The 22,948-nt window shown below is 35.6% G+C and overlaps 1 protein-coding gene across 1 annotated transcript in view; it reads left to right on the forward strand.

Moving 5' to 3' along the window:
* LOC145786226 (uncharacterized) overlaps positions 1-22,948 on the forward strand; it is an 85,113-nt gene that overhangs the window by 1,206 nt on the left and 60,959 nt on the right. The window contains exons 3-17 of the mRNA XM_082597869.1: positions 1,579-1,828; positions 3,224-3,340; positions 5,149-5,271; positions 5,801-5,923; positions 7,002-7,124; positions 9,700-9,819; positions 10,134-10,256; positions 10,538-10,660; positions 11,149-11,271; positions 12,224-12,346; positions 14,537-14,659; positions 14,937-15,059; positions 15,305-15,427; positions 16,038-16,160; positions 22,767-22,889. Coding sequence (XP_082453995.1) covers positions 1,579-1,828; positions 3,224-3,340; positions 5,149-5,271; positions 5,801-5,923; positions 7,002-7,124; positions 9,700-9,819; positions 10,134-10,256; positions 10,538-10,660; positions 11,149-11,271; positions 12,224-12,346; positions 14,537-14,659; positions 14,937-15,059; positions 15,305-15,427; positions 16,038-16,160; positions 22,767-22,889 — 1,963 coding nt within the window. The remainder of the gene's footprint in view (positions 1-1,578; positions 1,829-3,223; positions 3,341-5,148; positions 5,272-5,800; positions 5,924-7,001; positions 7,125-9,699; positions 9,820-10,133; positions 10,257-10,537; positions 10,661-11,148; positions 11,272-12,223; positions 12,347-14,536; positions 14,660-14,936; positions 15,060-15,304; positions 15,428-16,037; positions 16,161-22,766; positions 22,890-22,948) is intronic.

The following is a 22,948-nucleotide window of genomic DNA, read 5'->3' on the forward strand; positions in this document are numbered from 1 at the left end:
GAATTTTCCATGTTAAAACTACAAGTAGTAATAAGTTTAATATAGCCTAACCTTTGTCTGTTTATATAATAATAATTTATTTGCATCAGACAAAGCTGTCCATATCCAAAACAAAACAACGAAATAATACACAAACTGCAAATGCACAAAATCTCACTAATAGGCTATCTACTGTTACAAGTTTACAGACGGTATATATTGATACTGCATTGCTAATGCAGTTGCTAGGGATATTCTAGCTTTTAGCCTGGCTTCACTTTTACACTAAGTTCAACCATCTCCAGAGATATTGGGGCTGAAAAAACTCAGCTCCCTAAACACTTCGATTTTCGTAAAGGTAAAATGTAACACGATTGTGCATTCACTCACGCCAAACAGGTGCTGACGATCATGATATGATATAGTAGATATCAGCTTGCATTCATCAAAAAAGTGAACACAAACTCCTTTAACAGTAACATCATAACTATTTATTTTCAGAGGTGTCATACACTCTTCCCGGTGAATCCAGTGAATGTCAATACTATGTTGCCCCAAATTTTTTCACAAGAGTCAATTATGAAACGTCCATAGAAAAGTGCCGAAGGTTAAATGGAAGTTTGGCCATAATAAAAAGTCTCGCACAGCAACAAGAGATTGAGAATGTTGTGGCAGAGCGATTAACAGTTTTCAATACACATCAGGCAAGACGGCTATTTATGCTGCTTCCTTAATTAATTTGTTGGTGGTTTCAAAAGAATGAATGTTTCTGAATCTAAATAAAAAACAACAGTTTCTATTTACAGAGCAGTGGAAATATTGTTCATGTGAATTGTCGATTTCATCTGGGTAAACTGAACATCAACTAAGGCATATTTAGTACCAGGTAGCTGCAGTGCATAACCGAGTGATGAGGGCCCAGGTAAATGCTGGAAAGGGCGCCTGTCCGACACCGTTCAAGCGCATGCTGTTGTGTTTTTGGCAGAACATTGAATGGCATGCCTGAAAGTGGGCACGAAGATTATTTTCCTTACTTTTCTGTCTACTTAACTTAAATTTTCAACCGTCGGGCGTTAAAATGGATGTAACAAAAAAAATCTAAAATTCTATTTCAACATAAACCCAGTGGATAACAATAGAAATAATTGCTCATTTTTCTCATTCGAATCATTATATTTTATTGTTAGTGATTTTAGATTAGAGTTTGAGAAACTACATATATTTTTGGGTCATATATCTCAACAAAAGGGCCGCGTTTTTGCTGATTTACAAAATGCTGTACATTTGTAGGCCGTGTAAGAGTAGTGAAATTAACTTTAAAACAAGTTCAAGTTTCATTTAGAACGCAAGCTTAGGTCGAGGAGTAAAAATTTTGTTGAAGTGGCAATAGATCCTTCTGGTTTGGCCGAAAAGACCAGTTTCTTTCGTAGTGTAATTGTCTCTGGTTTCTGGTGTGTTGTAAAAGCTTTAGTCAGAAGTCCGTTTATCTGTTGGGTCACGGGCTGTAACTAACCTATGTACTGCGATTGCAACACGTTTCATTTTGTTTACCTCATTTTGTCTTCACACAAACCAATAATAAACAAACAATTCTCGCAGGCAGATGTGATAAATCTTTGGATTGGAGTAAGACCACGGACCAACGGAATTTTGACATTGCTTGATGGAACTATTGTACCCAATGAACAAGATTCGCATGGATATCCGCGTTGGAGCTCGAATAGAAACATTGCAAATCGCGACTACACGCTGCTAAGAAAAAAGGAAATCGAAGGAACGTGGACTAACCCGTTGTATTGGAGTCCAGTGATAAAAACACGAAAAGTTGGATATATATGTGAAAAACCAGGTAAAGCGATTGTGTTTTAAATTTATCCATTGAAGTAAGTTTGAAACAAGAATAAATCAATAAGATAACACGAGACAACGTTAATTGATCGATGCGACCTACAACGATATCTCGGTTACTTTTAAATCAAAATAAGATTATAAATGAATTTTACAATTTAAAAAGCTGTGCAGTAAAAAGTTCATATACATCAATGCACACATTTTTTCAAAATTTCATTGTTTTGATGAGGGACATGTTCTGCGCATTAATTTTCTTTTTGTACCGAATCTAGGCTTGTGCATTTAGTTGTATTTATCACGCAGTAAGCTGAAGCTTTAATTGCAACAATCGCAAACACGGAAGTAGAAAGAACTGCACTCTTACCAACAGCTGATCAACACGAAAAAAAAGCTTTACAAGTCACTAACAACATCAAGCGAAAATTCATAATGTCAGTTTCGATTTTGTAACACGCAAAAAGCTGTTAGACCCCTTGTACCATCATTTTTCCTTTTCTCGAACATCAACATAACTAGCAAAGTATTCCTGTTTTACATGATTTCAATGTCTTCCAACATTAAATCGATGTAAAAAAGCAGTATTTGCTGGCGAGAAAGAAAAAAGGTTATGCAACACCTCACTTTCATGTAATCCTGAAATGTTTGTTTATTACTTCTACTTCAGCCGTTATTGTCATTTTTGGGCTTTAGCTAATAAAAGTTGATAGCCATTACATTTTTTATTATCATATTTTAGGCTTATTTTAGGCCTTGCAATAGGTTCTACGGTATTTTTTAATTTGCAGTTTGATCTAATGTTGGTAAAAAGTTTGGTTTGTGGTGCTGCAGTTCTATGAAACCAAGCAACAATAATAATAATGGCGATAAAACACATTTGCTTTTGATTCATCTTCCAAATACACATTAATATAGTTACATAAGATTCTATTTGACAACGAACATTCTGAAGATTCTAATAAATGTATAACAGGCTGTTAGGGCTTTTAAAAAATTGCTAACCATATTAGATTTTTTTAGCTTTGCTTGGCATTTTTGCTTAGCATTGAGCACGTTTTTGTAGAGTCGATAGTATTTATATTGTTTAGTTATATAAAAATACAGCATAGAAGTACACAGCGAAGAAAATAGTGTACTGTACAACATGGCTGCGTATACACATGTGTTACACGAAAGATAAAATAATTTACTAAATCAGAGTTTCTGCTTATTGCTTGCAACTGCTACAAATTTGTCATTGCGTTTGTGTACATTAAAATACTGTAGTAACCGGTCAGATACTTGAAGTTCAAACTTTGAACCTTAACGCAATAAGTTTCAAAGTTACGCTGCAACGCTTTACCGTCTAGCTAGACAAATAAACACTGTTTTCTAAACTAAACTTTTGTATTTCAAGTTCGTGGCAAACCATGCGACAGCAAACCGTGTATGAACAACGGGACCTGCCAAGATATCGGCTGTTCTTACATTTGCACATGCTCAGGAAGCTTCACTGGTTTGAACTGCGAGTCTTGTGAGTATATTTTATTTAGTGACATAAACACAAGTTTAATTGCAAAACAACTACATGAGGGTGAACAATAAGAAAAGGAAAATTGTTTTCACATATAAAGCTTTAGTTTGAAATAAAATGATTAACGACTCATCGAAAAAAATGCAATTTTTTACTGTCTTGAAATAATGTCAACCATGTTGAATTGATTGGAATCAATATTTTGATGTGATGAGCGTGAAACAAATGCATGCGGTGTGATTATCAGACAATAATGAGTAAAAATACCAATTTGTTAACATCTTGAAAATGGTGTTCAGAAGTCAGAGCATATCTGCCCATACAATATTTGACTTACCGCTTACTGCATTCACACGTTAAAGACTTTTTAAGTTATTTCCTCAGATCAAAAAGAGAAGTCGCGTTAAATACGTTTGTCAGCAATTTTGTAACCAATTCAGATTTGCTGACGTACGTACAAAACATACACTAAACTGAATTATACAAGGAAGTCAAAGTTTCACTTATTGAAAGTCATGCATGTTTTGACTTATCTCATGAATATTACTTTCTGGCTTGTTAGAACCAAATATAGTTTTAAACTCGACTTTCGGACTTCGTCATTGAGCAAGATTCGATATTTCCTCAACAAATTGCTTTGTAGGCTACAGTACTGTATAAAATTGCCTACAACATTAGAAAAAACAAAAATTATAACTAACGTTTTTAAAGTTTTTAAAATAAGATAATGGGAAGAAGTTACAAAAGCAAAGCATAAACAATCAAATACTGCACACTCATTTCAGCTATAAGATTTTGAGCACCTTTTTAAATATATCATTGCACTTATAGCATAAAACGTCATAAAACGTTTTTCTTTTTAGTTTGATAAACTTTTTTCCCATTATCGCATGTTGGGTTCAAAAACAACAATCAAATCAGCCTAGGGCTATTTTTTATGACCTAAAAAATTAAGGCTACAGAAAATTTAGGAGAAAATTTATTAAAATTTAGGCTACAGAAAATTTACGAGAAAATTTATTAAAATTTAGGCTACAGACAATAATGAAAATGTTGCTTCCAATGCTTCGTGAAACTCAGCTTGAGAACTCTCACTGCCTCCTTCATCCACAAATTATATCAAATTCCAATGTCTACAAGAGCTGTTTGAACTCCATTTACGAAGTCACTAGGGTTCAATATTTGCACTTTAAAGTAAAAATGAAAAGTCATATTTCATGATCTAAAACAGAAAATATGACTTTTTATAACTTTATAACTTCTTAAATTGACCTCGTAACAACTTCGTTGTTTCACTGTTATCGGTTTGACGACTTTCTGCACCACCAAAAAAATTATGACTTTAATGACTTTTACTGGCCCTAAATCACTAAAAACGTAGAATTTGTAAGTGCAAAACTTTCAATTTCCCACCAAAAAAAGGTTTGAAAAGCACTCAGACGTAGACTGTTGATCCAAAAATTCAGCTGGACGCATGATTTCACTGAAGCAAGATATCGATATCCCTAAAAAACAAGAAACTTTTGCTAAACCATTTAAGCTGACGGAACCCCACTACAAGGTTCGCAAAATCCCTTTGAAAAGCACTGTTCTACATGAAGGCTTTATAGGCTGACTACATAAACCGGAATTGTTGTTAAGTGAAAGCAAGCATGCAAAATTTTGTTTCCAAGTTGGTTGAGATTTTTGTTTTAACATTGTTGATTGTTAAAAAATACCTTCTATGTAAAACATGTCTGACTGAGATTGACTAAATAGCCTTTTTATAGCAAGTAATTATTAGCTAAAGTGATACCGATTGTTTGTAGGTCTATTAACACCATGCACCAACAATCCATGTGAGAATGGTAATACATGTAAAAGAACTGGTTGCAGCAACGAATACACGTGTACTTGCCCACCAGGATATGTTGGAACAAACTGTGATCAATGTAAGAATCGTGTGAGAATGATTTGTCAGGCGTTTTATGCAGCACAAGAAATAAAGTAACAGCTATTACTCTCCATCCTCGGTTTTAATTTCTTCGTGTCATGAATAATGAAAAATTATACAAGCATGTATAGATTTAGAATGTAACTGAATGATTGAACATAAACAGAACAAAATTAACCAGTTTTACATGTTTTGTAATTTCTCCAATTTAATTTTGCATTTTTGTGGTAAGCGCTAAGAACGCAGTTATTAAGCATTGATACTTGATTAAATGCATACAAGTTTATATTTTACTAGATTTTAGTTTATTTGATATGGTAAATGAAGTAAAATAAACAACATGGGTGATTGAAACTGATTATTGCTTGAAATAATTTTAAAAGCTTAGAATTGCGAGCTTAGAATTTTTTAAAAGCTTTAAATAGAATTAAAGTTTCATATGATTTCATGCTGAACTTAATCAAGTAACCGGACATACCTTATTGAGGCACAGGACGGCTTGCTAACATTTCATCAAATGTCCACAGGTTCTCACTCTCCATGTCAAACCAATCCTTGTAAGAATGAAGGAAAGTGCACAAGGAAAGGTTGCAGCAATGATTACACGTGTGCCTGTACACTTCCGTACACTGGAACAAACTGTGAAACATGTAAGAATTGTGTTGACTTGGTTATTGTTAAATGTCTTGCACCAAACAAAGCAAAAAAGGAACAAAATAATATTGCATAACTGAAGTGACAACTTTCTACTACGATGCTGTAGCGACATTTTTTGTAACACTTCCTTATTTATTGAAATAATTTTAAATCCAACTGAAATTCATCCTAAACTGCATTATTTTCTATACTGGTGGATGACATATCAGAGATTCATGTGCATTCTACATTTTAAAGGCCTTTACTGGTTGATTACACAAACTGTAATTGTGGTCGAGTGAAAGCAAGCATGTGAAGTTTTGTTTTAACATTGTTTTTTTTTGGCTTTATTCCCATCAAGTGGGATTGCCGGTGCAGATTACAGATCCTCCACATCACTCTGTCAACTGCATCTTCTTCTTTCACTCACAATATTTTCATATCTTCTACCATACAGTTTCTCCATCTTCATTTCGGCCTTCCCCTCTTTCTTTTACCAACTTCCATTGTCTAATTTGTCTTTTCACAAAATTTTTGTCTCTTCTTACAACGTGACCCAACCATTTAGGGCATGTCTCTTTCAGCTTATCTTTCATTTCTCCGACTTGTATCGGTTTTCTAATCATTTCATTATCTGCACGGTCCTGCATTGTCAGCCTTTCAGATACCATCGCGGCATATTCATCTCACCCACATGCATTTTCCCTTCCTGTGTACTTGCCAGGGCTGCCACCTGCATCCAATACAACATTACTGGTCTTACCATAGTTTTATAAAGTTTCCTCGGCACCTTTCTTTCACACATACTTCTGTCTGACATTTAGGTACATTTCAGTAATGGCTCTGGCCTCCCATCATCTGTATTGGATTGTTGGTGTTATGGTGGAAGAAACAATTATAAAAAAAACATGCATTGGTTTAGAATGCAACTGAATGGTTGAATATAAACAAAGCTGAATGAACCAGTTTTGATAATTTATAAATTTTTCAATTTAATTTTCAATCTTATGTGGGTTGCCCTGACAAGAATACATTTGTATATCAATAGTATTGTGATAAATCATGTGATAACATTTTATTGAATGTTCATAGGCGTTTACTCTCCGTGCAAGAACAGTACTTGTGGGAATGGAGGAACATGCACAAAAACAGGTTGCAGTGATAATTACACATGTGCCTGTACACATCCGTATACTGGAGCAAACTGTGATCAATGTGAGAATTGTTTCTCTTGGTTATTGTTAAATGTTTTATAGAAAAGTTTGTCATAATATTGGAAAAAACTGTGGCCAATGCAAGAATCATGTTTCTTACATATAGCTAAATGTCCTACACTAAACCAGGGATATGCACTAAACGTAATAAAAACATAGCAAGAAGCAACTCGTGGAAAATTCAATGTTGACTGGGATGGTGCAAGGCAAACGAACAAAAGGACGACAAACAATGGGAACAAATTACGGGAATAAAAAGCATGCCGGAAGCACTAATAAAAACAAAAGACAGAACAGAATGGAGGCAGTTCATATGGGAGATCACAGCTGATCAAACATGATCAATCTGTTGAAGAAGAAGAAGAAGAAAAACAAAAGAATTAAAAAACTAATATTGAGCAATTGAAGTATATTCGAAGTACAACTCCCAAGGGTTCGCTATGCAACATTATTAGAAAAGTTTGGGAACCTGTAAATGACTGTGTTATATTAAACGAATAATTGCTCATTACTTTTCCTGTCAACGACTGGTAATCTGCGCACATTGAAACATCGAATAAAATGCTATCATATGGTCTACGTAAAATGTTACAACTATTTCCTTGATTAATATAACTGAGGATCAAGCATTGGCTGTTTAAATTTTGGATTAAGCACTTTTAAATCCCCACATCTTCACTCATTGTTTTTGCATTGATTTAATATTGAATTAAATTTTGGGCAATTATTCCTTTGCCATAGTACGCCAAGAGAAAGGTGTTTTACTTATAATGCTCAATGCCATTTTTTGTGTGTTTGTGTCGCGTTTGGTGTAAAAACCGATAAAATGTACTCAACAGAAGGAACTCCTCGTCCTCATACGAACAACCAAACTTGCGGTTGTTGTAAAACACTAAAGATAGATTTATGGGCTGCAAAATTGCTCAGGCCAAAAGTATGGTTTAATCTCTTACCCACATCATAATAAAAACAAAAAATAAAAAGTAATATTGAGCAACTAAAGTGACAACTTTCTACTATCATGTTGTAGTGATATTTTTGTAATGCTTACTTACTTATTGAAATAATACTAAAACCCATTGAAATGTATTTTAAACTGCATTATTTTCAATGCTGGCTGGTGGCACATCAGAGATTGATGTGCATTCTACACAGGGCCGTGTGAGCACGATCTTGCACCTCCCCATCTGAAATCAATAGTGGGCCCCTATATATAGTGATGGCTTTTTAAAATAAAACAAGATATTCACATTCATCATTTCAGCAAAGAGTAAACAACTCTTAGATTTTAAAAATAGTAAACATGCCGACAATGCAGTAGCAGATCTGGAAAGAAGTTGAGGAAGAACCAGACTTTTAATACTGTAAAGCAAAAATTATAAGATAAATGGACAATGCAAAATTTAATGTTCGAAAAAGTAAAGTTGGCTTGCCCCCGGAAAATTTTGACAAATAAAATGTTTTTTTGATCAGTTTTTAGGCATTTCTGGAGCAACAACGGTTTTGTTTTTTATCAAGATGCACACTTTGTATGTGAACAGAAGTCGTTTTGTATTGTATGTAACCAAATTTATCAAATTAAAATTAGGTTTGGGTAGAAGGTTTGGTTTAATTTTAAGTTACCACATCATTTCAAAAAAAAATTCATTCACGAACCGAAGGATTTCAATGATGTATTTCTTAAAAATTTGAATAGCCTGTTATGATGTATAGCTTTTCAGCAAACTGGAACTTTGAAACTTTGTCCGAGTCTTTACCTTTGCTTCACCAATAGTATTTTCACGAAACATTTCACTGTATAGCCTATCTCCATTAACACCAAACTTATCAATAGAATTGTTAATTAATGAGGCTATTTGAGTGAGCAGTGCTTCCTTCGGAAAATTGCATTATTTTGTTGGTTTTTTGTGGGACACAAAATATTTTTACTCCCTTAATCCGGTAAATATCCGGTTAATCCGGTAGTTAATTAAGTAAATAAAATGTGGTTGAACGAGCAATACAAAAAAAACTTTTTTGCTTAAATTGGAAAAAAATTACATATTAAATGCATCTAAAATCACAAGCCGTAAAACGCTGCACAAACTAAACATGCGTGGGCCCCTAAACGGAGGTAGGCCCTTAACCGGGGGTTCGAGAAGCAATAAATACGGCCTTGCATGATTTAAGCTATTGATTATCGAACTTTTGTAACAGCTTTTTTTAAACCGTCCAAGAACATTAAACAGACCAAAATGAGTGCCCTTCCCAAACACTCGTGGGCTCCCCTCCGGCCAGTGGACACGGGGGGAAGTTAACACTGCCATGATTCTACATTTTAAAGGTGTTTTCAGACTGACTACACAAATTGCAATTCTAGTCCAGTGAAAGCAAGCATTTGAATTTTAGTTTTCTTGGTTGGTTGGGATTTTTGTTTTTACATTGTTGATTGTTGAACAAAACGACTTTTCCATTTTCAAACATCTTTGGCCGAGATGTGAACTAAAGTTGCATAAACTGTCCAAATTCTTGGTGACAAATCTAAAAGTTACCTTGCTCTGGCTACAATTTGCCAATGTTTCACCGATTGTTTATAGGTCTCTTAAGACCATGCCACAGCAGTCCATGTAATAATGGAACATGTGAAAGAACTGGTTGCAGCAACAAATACACATGTACTTGCCTACCAGGATATGTTGGAACAAACTGTGATAAATGTAAGAATCGTGTGAAGATGATTTTTCAAGCATTTTATGCATCGCTAGGAATGAAGTAATGGTTCATGCCTCCTGGCCTATCATCTGTATTGGTTTGTCGGTGTTATAATGGAAGAAAAAACTATAAAGCCATGCATTGGGTTAGAATGTAACTAAATGATTGAGTATAAACAAAACAAAATAAACCAGTTTTGATGATTTATGATTTCTTCAATTTATTTTTCCATTTTATGTGGTTAGCGCTGACAAAAATATTTTGTATATCGTTAATATTGTGATAAACCATGTGATCCCACTTCATCGAATGTTCAAAGGTTCCTTGTCTCCATGTCAACCCAACCCTTGTCGGAATGGAGGAACATGCACAAGGACAGGTTGTAGCAATGATTACACGTGTGCCTGCACACATCCGTATACTGGAAAGAACTGTACTGAATGTAAGAGCTGTGTTGTCTTGTGGTTACTTATAAATGTCTCACACCAAAGGTAATAAAACAAAAAGTAGCAAAGTAATATTAAGTAACTGAAGTGACAATCTTTTATTAACGTGTTTTGGCAATATTTTTGTAACACTTCCTTATTTATAGAAAAATGCTAAAATCAACTGAAATTATTCTAAACTGCATGATTCTCAATGCTGGTGGATGACATTTAAATAACCGTATGTACCTTATTGAAGGACTGGAAGGTTTGTTAACATTTCATCAAATGTTCACAGGTTCTTTGTCGCCATGCCAACAAACTACTTGTCGGAATGGAGGAAGATGCACAAGGACAGGTTGCAGCAATGCTTTCACGTGTACCTGCATACATCCGTATACTGGAACCAACTGTGAACGATGTAAGAGTCATGTTTTTTACTTATCGCTAAGTGTCTTACACTAAACGCGACGAAAACAAAAGAATTAAAAAATTAACATTGAGCAATTGAAGTACGGCAGCTTTCATTTAATACAGAGGGTCAAGAGCATTTTTGCATATCATTAATATTGCAAGAAATGATTGATTAAATGCATATTAGTTACCGAACACGGTTGATTATATAGATACATTTTTTTTTCATATCATACAAGACATAAAATAAACGTGAGTGACTAATACAGATTTTTATTGTTCGAAAAGATTATTTTTGCTTATATAACAAAGTTTTGTCAACGATTTATGCATAAAGAAAACTCTGAAGCAGATGGCAATAAATTTAGAATTTGTTTCAAATGCACAGGATAGAACTGAAGCTTTACATAATTTCACTTGAAACGTGACCAAGTAACCAAACAGATGTTATTGAAGCACATGACGATTTGTTAATATTTTAACGAATGTTCCTAGGTCCTTACTCTCCATGTCAACCAAACCCTTGTCGGAATCTCGGAACATGCAGTACAGCAGGTTGCAGCGATGCTTACACTTGTGCCTGTAAACCATCGTATGAAGGAAAAAACTGTACACAATGTAAGGATTTTGTTTTCTTGGTTATCGTCGAATCTTTTTTATCAAACGGAATAAAAACAAACAGAATAATATTAATCAGCTAAAGTGACAACTTCCTCTTATCATGTTGTGGTGATATTCTTTATAATATAGAAATAAGTCTCAAACCCACTGAAATTCATTAGAAACTGCATTATTCTCAATACTGGTGGATGACACATCAGAGATTGATGTACATTCTACATTTTAACAGCTTTCATAGGCTAGGTATGTGATGGAATGGAAGACATTTTTTTCCATTTCCATCCTGAGAATTTCTTCCATCCCATTTTCATTCGATCATTTCAAATACAAGCTTTGTGATTTCGACGATGTATATGCATGGTGGCGGTTGTACAGTATATGAACAGCAGTAAAACTATGCTACTGACAAAGTGTGAATGTTGTCGACTCTTGTTTGCAAACTCGCGTTGGTTTAGCACGAACCCAAAATCAAGTTATTTCACTGTAAGAAGCGAAATCGAACGGAAACTTTTGTTTAACTTATTTTACAAATTTTGTATGTCTTGATACGGTGTTAAAAAGTTCATGATGAAATTGAGATGGAATTATGGAAAACTGTTTTCCATCCTATCATCCAAATCTTAGTCTCTTTCCTTGTTTGACATTTCCATCTTCCATCTCAAAATTTGCTTTCCATTTCATCTCATACCCTGTTTAACGGTTGACTACACAAATTTCAATTGTGGGCAAGTAAAATTAAGTATTGATTTTTTGTTTCCAAGTTAGTTGAAAGTTTTGTTTTTAACATTAGTAAATGCTAAAAAATACCTCAATTTGCTAAGCTTGTTTGGTCAAGATTTGAATTAATGTTGCACAAACTTCCAAATATCTTTTTGGTGACAAATCCAAACGCAACTTTGTTATGGGTAGTAAGTATTAGCCGTGTTTCACTAATTGTTTATTTTTGTAGGTCCCTTAACCCCATGCCGTGACAATCCATGTAAAAATGGTGGAACATGTGAAAGAACTGGTTGCAACGGCAAATACACGTGTACCTGCTTACCAGGATATGTTGGAACAAACTGTAATCGATGTAAGAATATTGTGGAATTTTTTTTTCAGGCATTTTACGCAATGCAAGAAAAAAAGTAATGGTTCATACCTCCCATCCCTATTCTAGGTTCTCAGTTTTGTAGAAAAGTAAAAGCGTGTATTGATTTAGAATGCTACTGAATGCATGAATGAATACAATATGCAGTATAAACAGAATAAATGATCCAGTTTTCATGATAGTAATAGCCTATTGCTAATTAGCATTCATCGAATGCTGCCATTTGCACAATAATCTAATTTCTTAACAGATTAATTAAAGAATCGATTTTGCTATAATATTACCATCTTCAGCTTATTCAACTAGAATAATTTAGCATTTTATGTGATTAGCTGCAACATCACCATTATTTGGTACTGATATCGCATTTATGATTGATTAAGTCAAGGCCCGATCGAACGAAAACGGAGGATGCCATACTAGAGTTTTACCCTTGTTTAGGATCATCAGTGGTGCATATCCAATTGTCCATGTGTCTTGAGCGGGAATCAAACTTTTGTCGAGATTGTAGGCTACTACGGTGTCCAGTCTGCCGTGCGGTATATTGGACGCCGTAACAAAATCTCGACAGGTTTGTTTCCCACTCGTCGGAGACGTTCACAATTTGCCATCAAGTTGGATTCTCGCTCAAGGCACATGGATGTGCACCACTGATGATCCCAGACAAGGGTAAAATTCGAGTATGCCGTCTTTTATTTTTGTTCGATAAGGGCCTTAATGACTTTAAAAATCCCCACAAAGCTTTAATTATTATGATTTATTTAATGTATATACGTTACTGAACTCGGTGGATCGTAGTTTTTATGATACATAAAATGAACAACTTAAATGATTCAACAAACTGATTATTGTAGATAGAGTTCTTTGTTTATATGATAAATCATTGTTATCAGTTCATGCAAAAAATTCTTAGTTAAGAAATATTTGCATTTACAACATTAAAACAGCCAACAACTTTCAAAAAGATAGCTTCAGGTAAAAACATCCTGTTCATTTATTAACCTTGTCAGAACTTATTTATATCAATTGGCAATGACAAGTAATAGTTGAACTCTGGGAACGCTACATGAGAAAATTTGTGTGTTTTGCAGAATTTAAAAGCATGTCAGTGAAATAATCTCTAATGCAGTTGTTTCAGAAAAAAGTATTCACAGAACTTATCTATCGCCAACGCTTGAAATGCAACACCCTCACTTCCTATTCATCAACTTTACAATTTTTGTTTTAGCATATAAGATTTAATTTGGGTGATCCAAGTTTTGTCACTGTCTTCTTGCTGTACTTCCATATCAGTTTCGAAAAGTTCTTCCATATTAGGCTGGAAGAAATTGTTAGTCATTTCATTCTCAAAAACTTGAACAAATGTGACAACTCAGAATCATCCATTAGCAACAGAGGTTTTACTTTTTGTTTGACGATAACAAAAACTTTATTTTGGCTCATTGCAGACCTTTTTATAGAAAAACATTTACTTACAAAATCGTGAATAACACATTTGATTACCAGAAAAACAAGATAATACCTCACAAATAGGCTAATTGGTTGTTTTACTGACTGTGATGCTTTGATATGCGTGCAACCAATCGCGTTTAAGCACCTCATGCTTTGCCGTAATTTGGTGTAAATTTTCTTCCACGTTTCTTTGAAATCTTAGCAAAATTACTGAAATTTCCTAAATTAATCACCTTTCAAAAGTTTTCTTATTTACAGCTGTACAACATACTGTATGTGTTATATGTGACGTGTTTGTGACAAAATTTTAAAGTTCTGAATGTGTTAATAAATGGTGGAATAATGATGGCAAACAGGTCTAAGTTACAGAAAAAGTCATAAAAAAAAACAATTTAAAGCGTAGGTTGTTGTGTAAAAAATATTCTGGCTCCGTGGGAAAGTTTTTGAAAATACCACCAGCGATCAGCATGTTTTAGCGGATCGAAATAAATTTAAAGTTTATTTCAAATGCGTTGAATAGAACTAAAGTTTAAAATAACTTCATGCAGGACAGCAACAAGTAACTGGACAATGTGGATATATCTTGTTAAAGTACCTCAGACAGAAAATCTGTCATTTTTACATTGGATCAACGTCTGCAGACATTGAATCAATCTAAAAGTGAAGGCTTTTGATGTTTGGGACAGAACGGTTTGTTAACATTTATTCAAATGTCCATAGGTTCTTACTTTCCATGTCAACCCAATACTTGTCGAAATGGAGGAATATGCACAAGGACAGGTTGCAGCAATGATTACACGTGTGCCTGTACACATCCATACACTGGAACAAACTGTGAAACATGTAGGAATTGTGTTCTCTTGGTTATAATAAATGTCTTGGATCAAACTTAATAAAACAAAAAGTAACAAAATCGTATTGAGGAACTGAAGTGACAACTTTATATTATCATGTTTTGCTAATATTTTTGTAACACTTCTTTATTTATGGAAAAATTCTAAAAGCAATTGAAAAGATTCTAACTTCATGATTCTCAATACTGGTGGATGACATTCAAATAGCCAGATATACGTTATTGAAGCATTGGATGGTTAGTTAATATTGCATTAAATGCTTATAGGTTCTTTGTCTCCATGCCAACCCAACCTTTGTAGAAATGGAGGAACGTGCACAAGGACAGGTTGCAGCAATAAATACACGTGTGCCTGCAAACGCCCATATACTGGAAAAAACTGTGGCCAATGTAAGAATTATGCTTTTTGCATATTGCTAAATGTCTTACACTTACTTACTTTTTGTGTAAAAGTTGATTGAGATTTTTGTTTTAACATATTATTGATTGTTAAACAAAACATATTGTCCTTTTTCAAACATCTTTGACCGAGATGTGACCTAATGTTGCATACACTGTCCAATACCTTGGTGACAAATCTAAAAGCAGCCTTGCTATGGCTACAATTATTTAGTGTTTCACCGTTTTGTTTATAGGTCGCTTAAGCCCATGCAGCAGCAGTCCATGTGAGAATGGTGGAACATGTAATAGAACTGGTTGCACCAACGAATACACGTGCACTTGTCTACCAGGATATACTGGAACAAACTGTGGTCAATGTAAGAATCGTCTGAAAATAATTTTTCAAGAATTTCATTCATTACCAGATATAAACTGATGGCTTATAGACTATTTCCTATTCTTTCTTCTAGTTTATTGGTGTTATAAGGATAGAACAAAATGCATTGATTTCGTATGCAGCTGAATAAATGAATGTAAATAAAGCGAAATGAAACAGTTTTAATAATTTGTAACATCTCTAGTTTGATTTTCCATTTTATGTGATTAGCGCTGATAAGAGCATTTTTGCATATATCATTGATATTGCAATAAATGATTGATTAAATGTATACAAGTTAACGAACACGGTTGATTGCATTTTTCTTTTATGTTTTCTATGATACAAGACATAAAATAAACATGACTGACTAATACAGATTATTACTGTTTGAAAAAGTTATTTTTGTTCATATGACATGTCTTTGTCAACAATTTATGCATAAAGAAAATCTTAAAGCAGATGACAATAAATTTAGAGTTTGTTTCAAATGCACAGGATAGAACTGAAGCTTTACATAATTTCAAGCAGAATTGACTAAGTAACCGTCAATCGAACATATGTTATTGAAGCACATGACGATTTGTTTATATTTTAACGAATGTTCATAGGTCCTTACTCTCCATGTCAACCAAACCCTTGTCGGAACCTCGGAACATGTAGAAGGGCAGGTTGCAGCGATGCTTACACTTGTGTCTGTAAAGAAATGTATAGAGGAAAAAATTGTGGACAATGTAAGAATTATGTTTTCTTGGTTATCGTCGAATCGTTTTCATCCTACGCAATAAAAACAACAAAATAATATTAATCAACTAAAAGTGACAATTTTCTTTTATCATGTTGTGATGATATTTTTGAAATATTTACTCATTTACAGAAATAATTCTAAATCCAATTGAATTTCATCTCAAACTACATGATTCTCAATACTGGTAGGCTACTTGATCCATCAAAGATTGACGTGCATTCTACATTTTAACAGCCTTTATAAAATGGAATGAAAGACGTTTATGTTTCTTCTTTCATCCTGATGTTTTTTCTTCCCATTTCCATTCGATTATAAAAATCTTTCACTCCATCTCAAAACTTTCGTCCAACTTTCATCTGCAAATTTTTGTGATTTCGGCGATTGTGTATGAATAGAAGTGAAACTATGCTACTGACGAAGTGTGAATGTTGTCGACGTTTTGTTCACAAACTCGGGTTGGTTTAATACGAATCCAAAATCAATTTATTTCAGTTTAAGAAGCGTAATCAAACCAAAACTTTTGTTTAACTTATTTTACAAATTTTGTATGTCTTGATAAAGTGATAAAAAGTTCATGATGGAATTGAAATGGAATGATGGAAAACTGTCTTCCATCGTATCATCCACATCTTTTATCCCTTTCTATCTTTGACATTTTCCATCTTCCATCCCTGTTGTGTTTGTAGACTGTCTAAGAATACTCAGCACAAGCATGTATATGATTTAGAAAGTATATTGACACGTTAGGTAACAGTAAGCTTCTTATTTAGTTCACTTCAGTCTTCAAGCAGTAACAAGCACATTTTAAAAGTAAATCAGTCATTGTACAAAATCGGTGTTTCCACTTTTAAATATAAAAATCAATTACCAATTTAAGCTGATGGCGATGCAACACCTCACACCCATTCTTGAAAATAATTGAAAGAGTCAACAATCATGTATAGCTCGTGGCTTACGACGTCTTGTAGATCGTCTGTTGTTTAAAGGCATTTTATCTTTAGCTGGGAAACACCGGGTAAATTTACACATTCGTTGAAACAAAATTTATCATCAGAAATGTCGAATACGTCATCGTCGATTGCGAGATCATTGTCATTTGGCGTTTCGTATCGTGGTCGGAGTTGATCCACGTGCCGTCGCCACACCGGACCTCGAGGTTGGACTTGCACGTTCACAGTTCGCGTACCGTACTCTTTTACTACCGTGGCAGGAACCCATTTAGAATTCGAATTTCGCGTTCCATAAGTCAACGCATAGCAGGGTGTGCCCACTGGATACCGTTCATTGACGACGACGTCGCGTTGATCTCGTCGGTTGTTGTTCATTTGTTTGCCTTGCGCAGCATGAGCTGGTGAAGGCATCAAAGCATCTATCTTCGTACGAATGATTCTTCCGTTTAGAAGTTCAGATGGTGAATACCCTCCTGGTAAAGGAGTTCTTCTGTATTGAATGAGAAATTCTTGCAGGGCTTGCTGTGGTGGCAAGCTGGATTTCTTCAAGGCTTGTTTGAAAGATTGCACTAACCTCTCAGCTGCACCATTGGTGGCTGGATGGTAGGGTGCACCAGTTAAATGCACGATTCCTCGTTCTTTCCACCACTTTTTGAATTCATCGGACTTGAATGCTGTAGCATTGTCCGACACAATGGTATGGGGATACCCGAAGTGTGCAAAGTCTAGTTCAAGAAGTTGGGTTGTGGCTTGAGTACCTACAGAGGTTGTGGAATGGACACAAGGATATTTTGAGAACGCATCGATTAAAACAAGCCAGTTCATCCCCATGAAATTGATCGCATGGTCTATATGAACTCTGCTCCATGGCTTTTCAGGTAGCATCCATGGATGATTGATTGGCTTCTCAGGTTTGTTCTGATGTTCAGCGCAGCTAATGCATTGGCGACAAGCCTGCATAATGTCTTCTTCAATTCTCGGCCAGTATATTCAGCTGTCCGAGCCAATTGCTTCATACGTTGCATTCCAAAATTCCCAAGGAGCAACAGTTGCAGCACTTATTTCTGAAGTGTTTGTGGGATCACGAGTCGTGATCCGTACAACAAACATCCGCTTTCCGTGGACAAAGATGAAGAGATTTTTCTGAAATCCTCCACCGAATAGCTGTCAGTTTGAATCGTATCAGCAGTTTTTGCATCCGGCCAGCCTTCACGAGTGTAACGCATGACAGCCGCAATAACTGGATCTTTGCAAGAAGTCTTGGTTATTAAATCAGAGTTGACAGGATTTAGTTGCAAACTAATAGTTTTGATTGCGTTGACAATGTGTGAATTTTCTTCTTGTTCTTCCTCATCGAAGTCAAAGTCTGGACCAACGGGCAATCTACTAAGAGCATCGGCATTGCCATGATCTCCAGTTTTTCTATATTCAATAGAGTAATCATACTGACTCTATATTAAAGCCCACCGAGCCAGGCGGTTAGCTGCTAAAGGTGGAGTTGCTTTAGAAGGACCGAAAACGGATAGTAACGGTTTGTGATCTGTAACCAAGATAAATTTTTGTCCGTATAAATATTGATGAAAGTTCTGCAATGCGAAAATTATGGAAAGTGCCTCTTTCTGTATTTGACTGTATCGTCGCTGTGTTTCCGTTAGGGTTTTTGACGCGTTGGCGATTGGGCGTTCGCTTCCGTCTGGCAAGCGATGAAATAAAATCGCACCAATTCCAACACTTGAAGCGTCACAAGAAATTCCCAGAGGCAATGATGGATCAAAATGTGCCAAAACATGTTCTGCACATAACATTGCTTTAAGGTGAAGAAAGGCGTTCTTCCCGGCTATCAGCACAAGGCTGATTACTCACTAGCACAGCGAGCTGCAGTGACGCTTCGCTAACCAGAACGGTGTAGCTTCCACGCCAGCCATTGAGACCTCCAATTAAACGTTTAAGTTATTTTGGCAGCCGATTGTAGCATCGAATAGACAGCGATAGACACGTGTTTCGCCCATGAGGCTGGGCTCATCAGTATCGCACCGTATTCTTGCCACTTGAGTAATCGACCGCCGCTTTACCAGTCAGTTTAACTCTTATCTTTGTGGAAAGAAAGAGCCAACAAAACCAGCAGGTGCCAGGGGTAGGTCAATGTGAAGAAAGGCGTTCTTCCTGGCTATCAGCACAAGGCTGATTACTCACTAGCACAGCGAGCTGCAGTGACGCTTCGCTAACCAGAACGGTGTAGCTTCCACGCCAGCCATTGAGACCTCCAATTAAACGTTTAAGTTATTTTGGCAGCTAAGTTAATCGGCTGCCAAAATAACTTAAACGTTTAATTGGAGGTCTCAATGGCTGGCGTGGAAGCTACACCGTTCTGGTTAGCGAAGCGTCACTGCAGCTCGCTGTGCTAGTGAGTAATCAGCCTTGTGCTGATAGCCAGGAAGAACGCCTTTCTTCACATTGACCTACCCCTGGCACCTGCTGGTTTTGTTGGCTCTTTCTTTCCACAAAGATAAGAGTTAAACTGACTGGTAAAGCGGCGGTCGATTACTCAAGTGGCAAGAATACGGTGCGATACTGATGAGCCCAGCCTCATGGGCGAAACACGTGTCTATCGCTGTCTATTCGATGCTACAATCGGCTGCCAAAATAACTTAAATTGCTTTAAGGTTTCGAAAAACTTCATCATGTACATGATTCCACTCCCATGCAATGCCTTTACGAGTTAGCTTGTAAAGTGGTTCAGTAACAGTTGAAAGATTAGGTAAGAACTTACCATATAGTTGTACAGATCCAAGGAATGATTTCAATGTAGAAACATCATGAGGTGGTGGCATTTGCAATACGGCATCCACCTTTTCACCTTTGGCTATCCTCGATTTTGATAGCCGATGTCCAAGGTATTCGACACTAGGTTGAGCGAATACACATTTCTCTAAACGACATTTCAAACCATTTTCTTGAAGGCGCTGCAAAAGTGCTCGAAGGTTTTGCTGGTACTCCTCGGCATTTGAACCACTTACCAATATATCATCGAGATATACGGCAACTCCTTTAAGATCAGCTGTTAGTTTAGACATTATTTCCTGAAAATAACCAGGAGCAGAACTAATACCGAATGGAAGCCTCATTTGTAACAGTACACCTTTGTGTGTGCTCAAGGCAAGACGTTTTTGACACTCAGGGGTCAATGGAATTTGGTTGTAGGCATCAGATAAATCTATTTTTGTAAAACCATGGCCTCCTCCTAGCTTTTGCATCAATTCTTCTGGGAGTGGCAGTGGTTGCCTATGCGTCTCTAGTTGAGAATTAACAGTAACTGAATAGTCACCACATACGCGAATAGATGCAGTTTTGCGGCCAGGAAGTTTGGCTTTGCGGACAGGTACAACTGGTGTACCATAGTCATTAAATTGGGTCATTTTCCAGACACCTTTGGCGATACCTGCATCGTAGGCTTGAGTTAGCTCATCTTGTAATGCAAATGGTACAGGGCGTGGTTTACAAAATATTGGTTTTGCATCATTCTTGAAATTGATGTTTACCTCAAAATCTTTTAAACACCCTAGTCCTGGTTCAAACAATTCAGAAAATTCTTGACATAATTGTTGGCATGCCTTTTGCAGTGATGTATCAGGACTCAATGAATCAAAAACATGGTTTACAGAAGTACTTGATTTGTGAGGAAAAATTAAGGAATCAATTGATAGTTTCAATGTTTTAATTGCATCTCTACCTAAAAGATTTAAATTTGGTACCTCAGTAATGATGAAAGTCACATCCTTGTTGTTGTCAGTATTCAGCTTCTTACCATCTTTGATAAAGTTGACTTGCTGTGGGCAGTACAATCCCAGTGTAGGAAGCTTGTGTCCAGAAGCTGACTCAAAATTTGTGTCAATGTTCTGCAGACATGGTTTTCCTAACTTCAACCAATTTGTTTTTGACAAAAAGTTTTCACCTGCTCCAGTATCAACTTCAAACGAAATGTTTTTCCCATCAATTTGAATGGTTTGTTCTAATTGAGGAACAGCATTAATAGCTTTCACAGTTTGTAGTTTAGCTGGAGTAATTGTCTTTACAGATTGATCTTTTCGTTTGGATAAACAGACTGATTCAATGTGACCTATTTTATCACAGTAGTGACATTTAGCATTTTTATACCGACAAACTTTTGGCAGATGTCCTTTCTTGCCGCAGCGAATGCAAGTTAGGCCAAAACCCATTTCACTTTGGTTTTTAGCAGCACCTGAATATTTACTAGAAAAGCAGTTCTTTTCTGGGCCTTTATACTCTTGGCGATGCTTAACAACATTGGTTTGGCTTTGTTGAAAACCGTTTAAGCCATATACAGTTTCTTTTGCAACCTGAGCTGCCTCTTCAATCTCAACAGCAATTTTAATTGCCTTTCCAAAAGTCAATTGATCACTTTTTTCTTTGAAAATTGCTTTCAAAACAGCTTCATTTTTGATAGAGCAAAAAAATTTGGTAAACATAGCCTCATCTTGAGGGTTTGCAATAGAGGAAAAGTCACAGGTAATTGCATCTTGTCTGATCCGAGCAACTAGATCATTGATAGATTCATTTTGTCGACGTTTCATATCACTCCAGAATTTATATCTTACACGAATTACAAATCTTTTAGGGTCATATTGTTCTGACATGAAAGTAACAATGTTGTTTATGTTTAGCTTGTTGACATCAACTGATGGTTGTTGTTGCAAGGCTAAATTTTGAAGTAATTTGTATACCATAGGAGACTGGTTTGTAAGAAAGACTTGGGGAATTTTAACTTCTGGAACAGAATGGGCATTAACAAATGTTTGAAATCGAGAGTAGTAGTCAGTCCATAGCTCCATTGATGGATCAAATGCATTAAAGTTAGGCATTATATTGGAAACAGAACTTACATTTTCAGTGTGTGTAGAAGTTCCACTAGCACTTTCTCCCATTTTCTGAATAGTTTTAAGAAATATATCCATTTGTTCTTTATTTTGCTTATTCTGTTCTTCAATTTGAAGCTTTTGCTGCTGTAACTGTGTTTTCAGTAGCTCAACAAGTTCTTTGTTACTCATTGTGAAGTGGTTTCTTGCTGAAAACAACTTTTAAAATTCAATCCTCGTTGCCAGTTTATATCTTGTGTTTGTAGACTGTCTAAGAATACTCAGCACAAGCATGCATATGATTTAGAAAGTATATTGACACGTTAGGTAACAGTAAGCTTCTTATTTAGTTCACTTCAGTCTTCAAGCAGTAATAAGCACATTTTAAAAGTAAATCAGTCATTGTACAAAATCGGTGTTTCCACTTTTAAATATAAAAATCAATTACCAATTTAAGCTGATGGCGATGCAACAATCCAAAAATTTGCTTTTCTTTTTATCTCATTCCCTGTTTACCGGTTGACTAAACAAATTTCAATTGTATGCAAGTGAGAGTAAGCAGTTAAATTTTTGTTATTAAGTTAGTCGAAAGTTTTGTTTTTAACATTGGTAAATGCTAAAAATTACCTCAATTTGCTAAACTTCTTTGGTCAAAATTTGAAGTGATGTTGCACAAACTTCCCAATACCTAAATGACAAATCTAAACGCAACCTTGTTATAGCTGGTAAGTATTAACCATAATGTTTCACCAATTGTTTATTTTTAAGGTCCCTTAACCCCATGCCGTGACAATCCATGTAAGAATGGTGGAACATGTAAAAGAGCTGGTTGTAGAGGCAAATACAGGTGTATCTGCTTACCAGGATATGTTGGAAAAAACTGTGATCGATGTAAGAATATTGTGAAGATGATTTTTGAGGCGTTTTATGAAATGCATTGAAAAAAGTAA

The sequence above is a fragment of the Aplidium turbinatum genome, chromosome 17 (assembly GCF_918807975.1).
Source record: "Aplidium turbinatum chromosome 17, kaAplTurb1.1, whole genome shotgun sequence".
NCBI lineage: Eukaryota > Metazoa > Chordata > Ascidiacea > Aplousobranchia > Polyclinidae > Aplidium > Aplidium turbinatum.